The 14,906-nt window shown below is 40.7% G+C and overlaps 1 protein-coding gene across 1 annotated transcript; it reads left to right on the top strand.

Annotated features, from left to right (window-relative positions):
* Positions 1-207: 207 nt before the first annotated feature.
* Positions 208-13,330, top strand: txndc11 (thioredoxin domain containing 11). Its single transcript, XM_049571844.1, has 13 exons — positions 208-517; positions 1,899-1,995; positions 2,134-2,253; positions 2,681-2,778; positions 4,327-4,456; positions 4,681-4,774; positions 4,964-5,076; positions 5,182-5,385; positions 6,382-7,087; positions 10,013-10,200; positions 10,316-10,428; positions 10,607-10,687; positions 12,655-13,330. Exons 1-13 carry the CDS (start codon positions 390-392, stop codon positions 13,181-13,183), a joined length of 2,601 nt encoding a protein of 866 aa, XP_049427801.1. The 5' UTR covers positions 208-389; the 3' UTR covers positions 13,184-13,330.
* The last annotated feature ends 1,576 nt before the right edge of the window (positions 13,331-14,906 follow it).

Here is a 14,906-nt window from a genome sequence, read left to right as displayed (position 1 = left end):
AAAGAGCACGTAAGACTTAATACGCAAAATAACTACAAACACAATTATTGTACACAAATTAAAACTTCATAATTATTTAGATGTTTAACGCAAATCTGTCTAACTATATTTTTTGTACCTAGGTTAATGTTTCACCTACCGCGCACTTTTAAATGGCGGACAGCACTTTAGGGTCTCTCCCTTACGTCATTGTTGCGGAAGTGAAAAGTCTACGTGGGGAAGAAAGGTTGGTCTGACCGTGTTCAAACACCAACAGCACCGATGCCCAATCCAGGTTAGCTCCGTCCCCCCTGTCGAACCAGTCCTTCCCGCCCCCTCGTTAGGCAAATGGATGCGTTGAGCAGTGGCTGGGGCGTATAAATGGGACGGAGAGCCGACGACAGCCTGTAATGCTGCGCCGGGTGCGGCAGTCTCTCCGCCGGCAGGTGCTGTTTCTGATGGCCCGGAGACCGGCTCTACTCTGCGGGGCTGTGGTGCTCGGCGTCCTGCTCGTACTGGCCGTCAAGTTCACATGCAGGTAACAGCCAGCAGCGTAAACAAGAACAGCTTCTGTTCCTATTGTGGCGTGTTTCTGTGACCAGGCTAACATGAGACAGTCATGACTGAACATTACTTTACTGAGACATAAATGTAGTAGTAGCGTCAGTAAATCACACATTAGCTATCCCTAATTATAATGTAGCTAATCATAACTAATCAGGGTTTTCAATATGTTTGACAGCTGAGCTGAAACTGACGTGTACTGTGTGACAAGAGGATTAACTAATGCTTGAACCCGTTTAAACAGACAGTGTAACACCAGGAGTGTATCAGTCCTTCGTGCTGTAGGATTTTATTAAGGGTTTGGTGTCTGTGTTAGTAAATGGCTCCAAAGACAACTGCGTAACAACCACAGCTCTGTAGTAAACATTCATGTTCCGTGTGACAAGCTGTGAAGATTGAAAGACTGAAGACTGAAACTTGAAGCAAATTACAACAAGTTAGCTCAGTCACATCCTGCTTCTTATCCGGTTGAGATGGGAGAAGTATTGTAATCACTTAATTAAGTAAACGCAGCAATATCACTGTGAAAATACTCCCATTATAAGTAAAAGTACTTCACTCAAGATATTATTTTATAGAGATACAAAAGCATTACCAGCTAAATCTGGGGAGCTGAAACAAATAGTCAAGTAGCTGATGGACAGAAAATCAACTATGTTGATCAACTGATCAGTCACTTGGTTTTATTAATCAAACAATAATGCTAAACATCCTCTAGCTCCAGCTCCTCACTTCAGAGGATTTGCTGTCTTTTGTTGTCAGTCATTATAGTACAGCAAGGGAATATCTGTAATGATAATTGATGACAAAACAAGAATTTGGAAATTGTAATAGGCAGTTTTCACCATTATTGACAGAGAGATTGTTGATAAAAACTAATCATGAGTTGCAGCTATAAACCAGTTGGGGTCTCTATAATGTTATGCACCTGATCTTAACTGCTCAGGCAGCCCTCCTCTAAAATCTCTCTATTCAATGCATGTATAGGTCCTGTTTGTGCATGTGTGTGTATGTCAGGCCTGTGTGTGTTATGATAACAGAGTGAAAAAAAACTTATTTAGTATATCTCCTGCTTCTTCTTCTTCTTCTTCTCCTCCTTATAAAATTTGTTGGTGATTAATTTTCACCGATCCTTTGATTGATAAATTGACAGTGTCTGTGCACCAAACAACACAGACTTATGTTCCAGTGAACTCAGCTTGGAAAATTACACCTTGGAGGACTGAAACTTGAAGCAAATTATAGACAAATGATCTGGGGCACAACCTGCCGCTGTGACAGTTGCAGAATGGAAGTGCTTATCTTGTACAGGAAACGGAATTTTGGTGTCACATTGATATCTTTTCCCTCTATAGTCGTGCTAAGAATGTTGTGGCAGCAGCTCGGCCTCCGGTGCGGTTCTTCTCTGCCGACGCCCCGGTAGTGGACCTCTACTTGGGTCAGCTAGACCAGGTGAGTTATACATGTATTAACTCAAGTTTCTCAAAGCACTTTAACTACAAGTGTTAATCCCTGAAAGAACTTAAAACACAAGCAGAATTACAATCTAACACAGTGGTTAAGTTGATAACATCTACATTGTCTCTTTAGGTGGAGCGTCTTAGGAGTGTAGCGGAGGTATCTCTCATCTTCTTCTATGCACCGTGGTGTGCTCACTCGATGGCTGCCCGACAAGAAGTGCAGCAAGTGGCTAAGAAGCTGGCCAAACAGGTACAGAATACCTGAGGACACAGTAAGCGTTCTGCAGGAGTGTTTATATACACAATAGTGACCTAAATTGACGCCATAATGGACTACCTCTGATAAGATAGCAGAAACCTAAGGCTTGTTATTGCTTGTTATTGTTATTGCAGACAAGTAATATATAGAAGGTAAATGTGTAGAAGAGAAAATACAGCTTCTGGGACACCATTAAAAAGGGGCTAAAACAAAATACAGTGTAAAATAATGAACTAAAATGTGTCTGTTGGGGTGTAATTAGTCAGGCACAGATTATTGGGCCCCATTTGTGCTGAACGTGTGACAGAATAAAGCCTGATGTCATGACTGACAGTGAGAACACACCATACCCTGTTTGTGGTTTGGAAATAGTTGTTCAGCTTGTTTTTGTCTCTCTCTTACAAACACAAACACACAGGTGCAGTTCGTGGCCGTGAACTGCTGGTGGAATCATGGGAAATGCAGGAAGCAAAACCGCTTTTATCAGTACCCCATCATCCATCTGTTTTATAGAAGGTAAGACACTCATCCCTTTCAATGTTGTTTGTACTTAAGTGAAATGATTGTTAGTGAATAATTGACATGTGAACAGTGTGTGTGTGAACAGCACAGCTGTGATTTTGATGGTATTGCTCCAACTGATAGGATTGCTGTGGTTTAATGAACTCTAGTTAACTGCAATTTCTTGTAACATAAGACATTCACTAACTTTAAACTTTGAGCCAGAATTGAGACACCCTTGTTGGTTTCAGGGTGTTGACCATGAATCACAACATCCTCTGTTTGTGACTGACCAGGGACCTTTGTTGTATGTTGTCTAATGAAAGCTTAAAACGACTAAACATTTATTCTTATCTTACATTTATCATAATGGTAAAATAAAAATAGGATCTTAGACGTAGACTCCTCTTGTCAGTGTTAAAATTTATATAGCAGGGCAAGTGCATTCACTTCATAACAGCTTTTCAGACAGCCTGCGTTGTGTTGTTTTGCCAGCTTGACTGCTTTAATTTATTTTTCTGATATTATGATGTTGTGCTTATGTAAACCGTTTCTTATAGAGGACAGTGATAAGACTGGTCCTCTGTAGCTTTCTTTGATATTTGTAAACTTTAATGCTTTTGGGATTTTATTTGTTGTTTTCAAGTTTATGTTTTTGAGCCGTAAAGGAACAAATATCCTGAATTGTTCATTCTTACATGGGCAGACATAATTAGGAACACCCAATGTCTCCATGCAAACAGCTAAAGTAAAACTGGAACTGAACTGTAGGAGTGTTTGTATTGTTTCCTTGGTTCATCATTTTGTCTAAAACTAGATAAATAGAGTCAATCGCACACTGACTTACCTTCCATCCATTTCCTGAAGCCCAACGTCACATCCTCAAATTGCTGGTTGTGTCTGACCAACAGTCCAAACCCCAAAGATAATAAATTTACAGTGATAGAAGCAGTAAATACTCACACTGAAGAAGCTTGAATCCATAAATGTTTGGCATTTACGTAAGCAATTAAGTGATCATTTTCGTCTTATTTTATATAGTTATTGTGAAGCCCCAAATGCGACTCAACAAGTGCAGCATCAATTTCTGCATTAGTGGCTGTGGTTTGTAATATCATTCTCAGCTCATGTATCCACGGTTTCTCCCAGGACTTTGTTTGGTAGAGGTTTTAATTTCTGATGCATCTCATCTATTGCACGTCTGTCCATCCTGGAAGAGAGATCCCTCCTCAGTTGCTCTTCCTGAGGTTTCTACCATTTTTTTTCCCCGTTAAAGGTTTTTTTGGGGGGAGTTTTTCCTTATCCGCTGTGAGGGTCATAAGGACAGAGGGATGTCGTATGCTGTAAAGCCCTGTGAGGCAAACTGTGATTTGTGATATTGGGCTTTATAAATAAAATTGATTGATTGATTGATTGATTGATTGATTGATTGATCATGTAATCAGTTTACTTAGTAGATGATGACCTAAACATTTGGCATTTACATGTTTCCTGAGTAATTTTGATTCTTATGATCACATAATTGATCCACTATGTTGTTTGTCTTGTGTTTCTGTGCTGCAGATTTGGGCCTATAGAGTACAAGGGTCCATTTGTGGCTCCATATGTGGAAAGTTTTATCCTCAGAGTCATCACACCACTCACTTACCTCCCATCGAGAGCCACACTCGAAGAGTTCCTCTCCTATCACGAGGTATTGTTTGGCTTCAGGCCATCTGGCTTATTTTCTGGCAGTAAATCAGTTTGTTCCTCACTGTGTGTGCTGGTCAAGAGTTAGTTACGCAAGTTACTAATGTTAGCTCTCTTCAAGGAATGACCTGAAAGTTTTACTGGGGTTGAATAATGTGTGTGTTCACATATGTGTCTTCTTTCAGGAAGGATATGTGTTATAATAGGCTTTCTCATGTGTATTTCCAGCCTCGAGTGGTGGGTTTCTTCCAGTTTAACTCCTCTCCTCAGCCACCGGGGTACATCACGTACCTTTCCTCTGCCCTGCAGGCCTTAAAAAGAGGTAAGAAATGATCATATGAGCCTATTCACAGGACCTTCTCAGGGGCCCAGCCATTTCTTTGAGCGGGCTTGATTGTAACAGTGACTGTAGCAGTGAGTAGGCTAAAAATAAGAACTGTACAATGATGGGAAAAACACATTGTTAATGTCTGTGTATTCAGCCCTCCGCCTCTCTGTTTTTCTGGTGCAGATTTCCGTGGTGTTATACGTTTCGGGGTTGTGACCAACAAACAGGTGGCAGAGGCCATCTCAGTAGAAGACGATGAAACAGTTTACCTTTACAGAAGATTTAACTCCTCTTTGGTAAGCAATGTTAGGCCACAAACCACAGGTTAAAAAAGGATTAACTATTATTTTGGATGTGCAGTACACTAAGGCATTCCATCGGCATCTGTTTTCTTCTGTCAGATCTTCCCTCGAAGGGAACGTAACTTCACATCAGAGGCCATCTGTAAGTGGGTGTTTGAACACCATGAAACCGTCCTCCAGTGGCTGCAGCCTCCAGGAACAAAGTCCCGCCTCCTGGAATATGAGCTAACTAAAGGTCCGGCACTGCTGCTCTTCCTGCCGCACAATCCACTTGGATCCAAGCCGAGCCCTGTACTGCAGCAGGTAAGCAGGAATGGAAGAAATCACATAGTTTTAGGTCCACTACTCTTCTCTGTTTACATGCCTTTTTCTTGGGACATCATTCACAAATATAATATTATTTGTATTTTTTTGTTCTTCATATGTAAAACAAACACTCACACAAAATTTGAGATCTGGTCCAACTATCAATAATTTTAAAACAGGGTAAAAACTTTTCTTTTTGCCACGTGACTTTTAGTAAGTTAACTTTGGGACATTTATTGGGACAGTTTATTTATTTATTTCATTGCACTGCACCTACCGGTAGTTTCTATTTTTAATTTGTTATCTTTTTTTAGCTTACTTTCATCTTCTATTTTCTTTTGTTTTACTATTTTATGTGTGTCTTTTTTATTTTCTGTTAATATTACCTTGTGTTTCTTTTGTATCTCTTCTTGCGTAAAGCAGCGCTACACATATGAGCAAATGAATCTTTATGCTGACTTACCAGTATCACCTGTTGATAATAGCAGTCACTCTCATTAACTGTGTCGATGAGACTGAATTCCGTATGCTTCAAAAATTTTCCTGCAGCTAAACAACAATAAATCAGATATAATAAAACTCCATTCAGCGCATCTGTGCTAACCTGAGCAGGCTGTCAATAGATGTTGAACCTGTAGCTCACAATCTAGGAGTCCCTTTCAACTGTAACCTCAGTTTTGACGCTCAAGTCTAGAGGGTTGATCAGTCCTGCTTTCTCTGCTTTTAATACATCTTTCCTATCCTCTGCTAACCTGGAGAAATGTATCCATGATTTTATTTTATTACATTTACACCACCATAACTCCATTTATCCATGTTTTGAGTTCTCTATCGATGGCAGGTGGTTCAAAATGCAGTGGAAAGGATCTTAACAAAACCCATCACCTGTATTTTAGCCTTCCCTCACTGGCTGCCCTTTAATTTCAGTTAATTTATTTTTTGTGTACAATATATATTTAGTTTGTTGTTATGATGTTGTCTTTTGTCTTTCAGGTTGCAGACATTGCTGTGCGTTATCATTCCTGTGACAACAACAACCACTCCAGCTTGGACAAAAGTTTCACCACCCACTTGCCATGCTGCCAGTCGGTTCTTCTCCCAGAGTCCAGTACAAATGTGTGTGAGGTGTGCCTCAGTTTGTCACGATCGAGCCTGACCAGCTCCTCTGTGCGCTGCTCTTTCTCCTCCACGACTCACGGAGGAGACATGTTGCAGTTTTATCTCAGACACTGCTGCCTACACCGACTGCTTGCTGTGTCCATAAACACCACAACCTCAGTGGGCTGTAGCAACTTTCTGAACAGCTACAGCCCCTTTAGTCAATACAGTGCCTGCTGCAGAAAAGTTGAACCTCAGCTCAATGAATCACAAGCCAAAGAGGAGTCAGACATGCAAAGAGTTCCCCTTACACCTCCTCCTCCTTCATCCATCCCTCCATCCTCTGCCCCTCAGCAGGGAGGAGACGGCATCACAGGTCTCCGGTGCCAGACCAACAGGACGCTCAGGTTTTATGTGCTGGATCTTGCTCTGAACTGGCCTCTGGCAGTGAGGCTTGGAGCAACAGGCAACAGAAGTGCTTCTCTTTACCAGGAGCATGGTGTACAAAGCGATGGGTCGTTTGCAGCTATCGTGAACCTGAAGGATGAGGTTCATTACGTTCTCCACCGCAGCCCGGCAGCCACGCTGACAGAGTCTCTTGGTAAGATTAGGACTGCATTTTATTCAAATGAGTTTAAAGTTAAGAGAATTAAGTCAAGAATGCCCAAATAAGAGTCTGAAGAGAGTGGAGCACCGTTCTCCAAACAATGAAAAAATGTCAGTAGTTCTGAATTCAAGATTCATCTGCAGGAAGTGAACGCCAAATGAGCTGTCATATTTAGTAGCGTCAAGAGGGGATAAAAAATAATTTTCAAAAAGGAGGGGATGCTAAAAATACATGTTAATCAACCACCCAAACCGTAACCCACAAACCTCATGCATTATAGTAGAACAGTTGTCTGGACTGAGGACAGAGACAAGCACTGCAGTGCTCTCCAAGGTGTGTGTTTGTGTGTGTTTGTTTATATGGGTAATTAACTTACTCTGAATGCTGCTTTGTCAGTTTTTGACCCGCCTGTTCAAACTGTCCATGATACTTTCTAGCATGATCAGTCATTACATATTAGACGACATAGTTTCTATTAACAAAACTGGTGTGAACCGAAGCTTTAGTGTAGTGTTTATTTTAAAAGACCATAACACTTTAGTAAAATAATCATAATTATTAAAACATATTTAAAATGATAAAATATCATTGTAATATAAATCCTATAATATTATACAATAGTAGGATCAGAAGAAAAAAATAACCAGTTATTCTGCACAATATGTGTGTGTAAGCGTGCTCTTGAGTGTGCAGATTCTGTTCGTACCTATGAACTGATGCCAAATATAAAACATAAGTGAATGTCAGAATACTCATAAAAACTGCATAAATAGAATTTAAGGAGCAATTTCTGAGAAGAACAGTTGGTGAATGACATTTCACTGTCTACAATTGGTAATGCTTTATCCTCCACTGTCTGTGTCACTTGTGGTGTGCCACATGGCTTCATTTTAGGTCTACTACTCTTTACTATTTACATGCCTTTTTCTTGGGACATCATTCAAAAATCTAATATTAATTTTAGACTTTATTTGCTATAATTTCAGCATGTAATGATAGTGTTTTTGTAGATTACTATATATTATAGACACAGAAGAGTAAACACTCATAGATACATTTGTGTGTATCTGTTGAAAATGGCTGTTGTGTTATAGGCTATCAGCGTTTCTGTCATACTACTGAACTCCAAATTTAAATTTAGATGTACATTGTAAGGGCCTGGCCAAATTTCACTAAATTTGATGCAGCCAATGTTAATTTTTTTTATATTTATTAAGTTTTGTGTTGTGTTGATGGAGGAGTCAAACTAGTGTGTAGATACCATGTCCATTTTGATTCTGAGCACAAAGTGCAAATATGACGCATAGTTAAACAAAGACTGAGGCAAACAATACTTTTGCATATTATGCAGATCAGCAGGTCAGGTCATGTCTTAGTTTCATGGTCTTTTGCATACTCTGTACAGCTGTTTTCACCACAAAGAAGTTTGCAGTGAATTCCACACACAGTGTTGTGGCCCTTGAGTTGTATGTGATGAGTTTTTCGTTGCATACATTTTAAAAATGTTGCTTTTTTGCTCCCAAAGGCTGTATAATGATGTCATGGTTATCTGCATGTTCATGTTTATAATTAACAAAAAGTATTTTTAACCATTCTGCATGCGCGTCTTGATCCACTGTGATCTGCAAGCATCAGGCAGCTTTCCCCTGTTCACTGCCTGATGACATCACAAAGACAACAGACTGCAGCTGAGAGCCTTAAAATTATGTTCAGGGTGCCACTGTTACCCAAGTTATTACAGAATAGTAATAATTAATAATATTAATAATTAATAATATAAATTATGAGAAATTATGAAGTTATTTGAACGATAATAATAATAATATGAAAATGAATAATAGGCTTGGGCGGCATCTGTTTTTTCATTCCTGACATTTAGTAGAGGCTGACCGCTGGTGGCGCATCCTCATCATGTGACATCACCTTAGTACAGCATCTCCATATCAGTTTAACAGAAGGAGGAGCATCTGTATCTTATATGATACTGAGAATCATACCTTCAGGATTTCTAAATACGTTGATATACCGCAATAACTTCATACCGCCCAAGCCTAATGACGGTTTTAAAGTTATTAGCCTAAATCTTTTATTATAGAGCTCACATTTTTCACATTACCTAAAATACTACAGATACCAGCTGCTCCTTCATTTAGTTTTGATGTGCTGTATAGTGACCCACTTACACATGCAGTATGCAACAAATTTAATGCCTTTTCCCAGCACCTGTGTAAGCATGTCAGTGTGTTAAACTGCATGTGAGATATCTTCTCTATAATATTGTTGATAATTTAGTAACGTACAAAAAGTTCTCACCCAAAGTTCTCTGTCCAATGACCTGATTGTCAAACTGTGATAGTTTTACCTAAATATCATTTAATTTTATTCATGTTATATTGCTATGTTGTACTTTTTAAATTGGTTGTTCTATGTCATTATTTGTGTGCTCAGTTCTCTCTTGAAAATGTGATCTCGATCTCAACGGGACTTACCTGATTAATTAAAAGGTTTATGCTACTCTACAATCCTGTAGCCTGATGTTAAGAGGCGTCCTAGAATGATAAAAATAATGCAGTATGTACAAGTATAATATTTGGATGCTTAACCAGACAGAAGTGAAAGTCATCCTGAAGTAATTTTCTGAATTGCTAGAGGAGCCCTGAAGAAAGCTATAAGCCAAAATGTGTTGGTCTCATAACAAAGCGGCTGGAGTTGTAATCCTTTATTATTTCTCTTCTCCATGCACCCTGGAAGTGAATTTCTGCCAGCGTAACCCTAGATTGGTATCAGTGATACCACAACAATCTTGTAATTGTCTGTTACACTGTCTTTGTGTCAGCTGGTTAAAATCTGCATCACATTTGAATATGATCCTGATAGTAATTCTCTGTTTTCACTGAGTGTCTCTGTATCTTGTTAAAGAGGCCTTCATCAGGAACTTCAGTGCTCCATACAGCCTCTTGCAGAGACACTTAGTGGGAGAAGAAGACAGGAAAGGAGGAGACGAGGAAACCAGGCATCCAGACACAAACCAGCACTCGCCTCCACGCCTCCTCATCACAGAACTGACCACCTCCTCCTTCCTGCCCTCCGTCATGGACCTCGAAAAGGTGACAAAAGATGCTGCTCCCATTCCTTTTTACTTTGACCTTATCCTTCCATATAATTTGTGTGAAGGATTTAGCATTCAATACTGAAAATGACTGTGTGTGTGTTCTCTTGCAGGATGTGCTGCTGTTCTACTACACTCAGTGGTGTGGATTTTGCTCTGTTCTCAACCACATCATCATCCAGCTGGCCAGATTATTACAGGGAAACAGCACCATCACTGTGGCCAGGTACCGCATGTGTATGCTTTTATGTTTTACTGTTGATGTGGGTATTGTGGCAGTACTGTGTGTTTTAATATGAATTTCTTTCTGTTGATCATATCTTTAATTTTTGGTGAAAAATAAACAGTTCTGGTCAAACCTTTAAAAGAAAAAAGAAAAAAATAATCACATTTTTTCTGTGTAGGGTGAATGTTGCACGTAATGATCTTCCATGGGAGTTCATGGTGGATCATGTTCCCGCTATTCTTCTGTTTCCCAAATACAGGTAAGAACCATACACACATATGAACATTTGGAGATTGCATTTTCTAATACCTGGACACTTGGCTGGCAGTGACCACAGTATTCTTTAGAGCTGAAACAATAAGGCTCCAATCACACAGAAAGCATTTTGCAGGTTGCAAAACATGAGGTGTGCCACACTGTCCTTTAAAGAAAGAAAAAAAAGAAAAAAGAATGCCACTAGTGAAAAAACAGTTGCTCTGCCTTTTTACTGTTGCCAGGCAACCACTGACTCACCTCCTTATTCTAACCTTCCTGTGTATTCAATCTACTATTTATTTATTTATTTATTTTAGTTATTTGACAGTAATCAGTATCTAGTTCCTAAAATGTTGAGGCAGAGGGTACCTGCTGTAGCTCTGGTTGAGAGAGAGGCTGTCAGCAAATAGTTTTTTTGGGCACAGGGAAACAGATCTGTGTGGGTACATGATACCCTAAAAAAGAGGGTGGATCACGGGGAGTATCATCAGTTGGTCCAGGAGCTTCTCCTCCATGATGGCTGTTTCCAGGCATATTTTAGGATGATTCAGGGGCAGTTTGACAACTTGCTATCTATTGTTGGGCCGTAAAGCTCTGGGTATCCAGCAAGCGCTACCACCAGTTTCTCCTCCATTATTTACCAACTGTAAACATGTCATGACCACCACAGAGGGCCTGCCGCCTCTTAAATCATCCGTTTCGACAATGGGAAAAAAAGATGGCAAAAAAAGAGACGATGTGGGGCATTTTTCTACTTTGAGTTGAAGTTTTTTCAACTGAAGGAGTTCAAAGCGGTCCAGCAAAAACACCAGGCACTTAGAGCGCAGAAACGTGAGGCACGGCTCAAGGCAAAAAGCTTAATTCTCATTAAAAACAATTGTAAAAAGGCGCCTCCAGCTGCTAAAACACCTTCTCTGTGATCAGGGCCTTATGCAGTCAACAGAAAAATAATTGGTAACTGTTTGATAAAATAAATTTATATGTAAAGCTTTTCACATGTAAGGGTTTACTGATTTTCTTTGTCTCAGGTTTTCAAACTGTTAGTCAACAATTTGAAGATATCACATTCAAGAAATTATGATGGCCATTTTTTCACAGTTTTCTGACTTTTTATTGACTGAACAATAAGTTAATCAAGAAAATAATTGGCTGATTAACTATTAGTAAAATTAGGATTTAGTTACAGCTATAGCACACTTACAGCAGAGTACAACACACAGTAACCTCCAGGGCCTTTTCAGTTACAACCTCGATGCTATACACTGAATTAATTGATAAAGTTAATAATGCCTAATAGGAAACTGATTGGCCAATTTAGCACATGGAAAAAAAAGAAACATAGGTCCTCTTTATACCTGGTATTACCATACGTCCTGGCTGATGCAACTACAAATGGACAGCTCTAAGCACAGGCATGAATGTACCCAATGCGTCCTCAATGCAGTGAGTTAGCCCTCTCACTGTGTGTGTGCCGGCCGACTCTCACCAGCTGTCCCCAGCAAGGCGCTGACACTCCCATAGCAGTAGGCTAGTCTCCTAGCGCCAGGGAGGTGCTAAAACAGAAAGAGAGAGAGAGAGAGTGTGGGGCCTGGAGGAGCTTAGGGAAACAATACAGTGCAGATCCACAATGAAATAAGATTATACCTGTTTTTTTAATAGTAAAAAACAGCGCCAAACACATTTGGTCCTTGTGAATGGAAATAATTCAAGTGTTTATTTGCATACAGTGGGAAAGTGAGATCTGATCACAACTGGTCACTCAAAAATCACATGGAGACGCAGTCTATCGCCAGGTGTGAAAAGACAGACATAGAGCTGTCCACTTGTGATAGGACCACCCAAGTATAAACAGTGTAAACAGTACCAAAAGGAAACTGATTTGCTGATTTGACACATAAAAACATAGTATTTCACTGAACTCACAGACACACATGCAGTTTTCACTCTTCTCTGTTTCTTCTTCTCTTCAAGAAAACATTTTAGCGTGAAGTTTCCTGATGACCTGCCCATCACGTTACCCAACCTCCTTCGCTTCATCCTGCAGCACTCTGGCTCTGTACAACATGCAGACAAACCAGTGCCAGTGTCTAGCGAGGCGGAGAGTGCAGGACCTGGTGCTGTCCTCCGTGCAGAGTTTCTGGCACTCCAGCAAGAGGTTCAAGTGCTGCGTCAAGCCCGCAAACGTCTCTCCGAACAGCTGGCACAGCTGTGGCGCGACAACCGCCGACTGACATTTGACACTCTCAGCTTAGAAGCCCAGAACACAGAGCTGCAGCGAGAGAGGCAAAGCTTAGAGGAGCAGTACCGGGAGAAAAGCCGGCAGCTCGGGGAGGCGGTGAGACGGCTGCAGGAGCTTGCAGACACTGCTGAAAACCTGCTGAATGAGAACACATTGCTCAGGGTCCTGCTGAGGGCACTGAAGGACAGGACAGAGGCTCAAGAGCAGGTAGAGGTGGAGAGACAAGAGCCAGAACAGAAAAGAAGCCATATGGCCTCCTGACCACGAGTCTGTAGGGAATCCTGAGAGAGATGCAGAGAAGAGGAGGAGAGAGGAAAGAGGGCCAGGAAACAAAGACGGACTGAAATGGATGAAGAAAAAAGATGCGATTAGACCTGAGACTGAATGATGACGTCATGCATGACCCAAGGGGAAACATGACTTTATCATTTGTCGTGGTAGAGGGAAAATGAAGATGACTGATGACTGATGATTACTGTCAGAAGAAAAACTAAGACTGCTGCTACGTCAGGACAGAAGAAGGAAACACTTAAAACAAGATAGATAAGTGGCTGTGTTTGTTACAGACAGACTACTCCAAGGTGCCGTCATGACTGTGGGCTTATCCACTCTTAGGAACACACTAGTGTGGGAATTCAGTGCCAACTGTGCTTGCAAAAATGAAATTCCTGTAAAGGGTGATGACGTAATCCGAGTTAAATGTATTACACAGACCCTGCAGCCCAATTCTCTATCTTACCTGCATTGCTATTAATTCTCAAATGATAGCCAATCAGTGGCCAGCCCAAACAAGTAAAAGGAATACTTCACACATCTATTTCCAAATAGGTGCGTGGGAGAGGGACAAGAAGAATTTGTAGGAAAGACTCCTGCACATTGTCTAACTTGCAAAAATAATGATTTTAATGCTGCAACGTTTCAGTGACTAGACATTCATCAGGCAAAAAAAAGGTCACAGTCTTTATCCCCAGGGTAATGAAGGTCTAGTCCCCGAAACATTGCAGCATTGAACAGTGTGCGGGAGTCTTTTCCACAAGTTTTGTTCACCCCAAACTAGTAAAAGAAACAGGAAGTTCAAATCACCTGTAGCTCACTACAACAGCTCACATGCTAAATTCAGTATAACTCACTAATTCCATCAGTACAACAACCAAGTCGTGAAAACTCACCACTCTGCTGCTTCCAGTTTCTCCTTATATTAACATAAATATTGTTTTCATACTCTGATTAATTACAGTTGTTCCTCCTTTGCTGTATTCCTGATCGATGTGAAGCTAGTAACTCAACACTTCCTGATGTTTTCACACTAAAAGCCTACCTATCAAAGGACGGATGCTGGAAGAAGTTTGAGTCATGCTAGCTTCACATCATTCAGGGACGGGGGAGGCAAAGTAGAAAGCCTGATATGACTAGCTGTAATCTTGGGTGGTATCTGTTTTGTCATACCTTGCTGAATAATCCCCAGGGTGTACAGTATATAATGGCATGTGTGTGTGGCGCTAAAATTCGACAGAAACAAAATGGAAAAACCCTTAATTCACTGACTGGTCACAGTCCTGTAACATTATCCCCAGCCGCCATGTCTGTCAGCTCAGCTGCCCGCTCCACCAGCACAGACTGACCTCTGGTGGTGCATGATGTGCTCTACATGCTCATTACTGTCTCTATATGAATTTAAGAGACAAATGTGCATGCGTCCGTGTTTTTGACGGTATTTAAAATCATACTGTCAGGATTTCCAAGTACCCTGGTATACCATAATACCATGAGGCGCCCTAAGCCTACCTGGCTGTACTGATGGAATATGGAAATTTACATTATACTGAATTTCTCAGGACAAACATGGAGGAAGTTAACAGGCCCAGTTCTCTCCTCCACTGAGGGAAATATAAATGCTACTATCATGCACTCACCTGCTGCTTCAAGCCAGGGGCCGATGATGATGATGATGATGATGTTTCCCAACAGTGCTTTGTATCATCAT

Source organism: Epinephelus fuscoguttatus, linkage group LG3 (genome assembly GCF_011397635.1).
Source record: "Epinephelus fuscoguttatus linkage group LG3, E.fuscoguttatus.final_Chr_v1".
Classification (NCBI taxonomy): domain Eukaryota; kingdom Metazoa; phylum Chordata; class Actinopteri; order Perciformes; family Serranidae; genus Epinephelus; species Epinephelus fuscoguttatus.
This window is presented reverse-complemented; position numbering and strand designations above follow the sequence as displayed.

Bases quoted from the DNA above. Each gene is read 5' to 3' on its own strand.
- txndc11 (XM_049571844.1), top strand. From the start codon at position 390: ATGCTGCGCCGGGTGCGGCAGTCTCTCCGCCGGCAGGTGCTGTTTCTG. The intron at 518-1,898 runs GTAACAGCCAGC...TTCCCTCTATAG, and splicing joins GCCGTCAAGTTCACATGCAG to TCGTGCTAAGAATGTTGTGG. The intron at 2,779-4,326 runs GTAAGACACTCA...TCTGTGCTGCAG, and splicing joins ATCCATCTGTTTTATAGAAG to ATTTGGGCCTATAGAGTACA.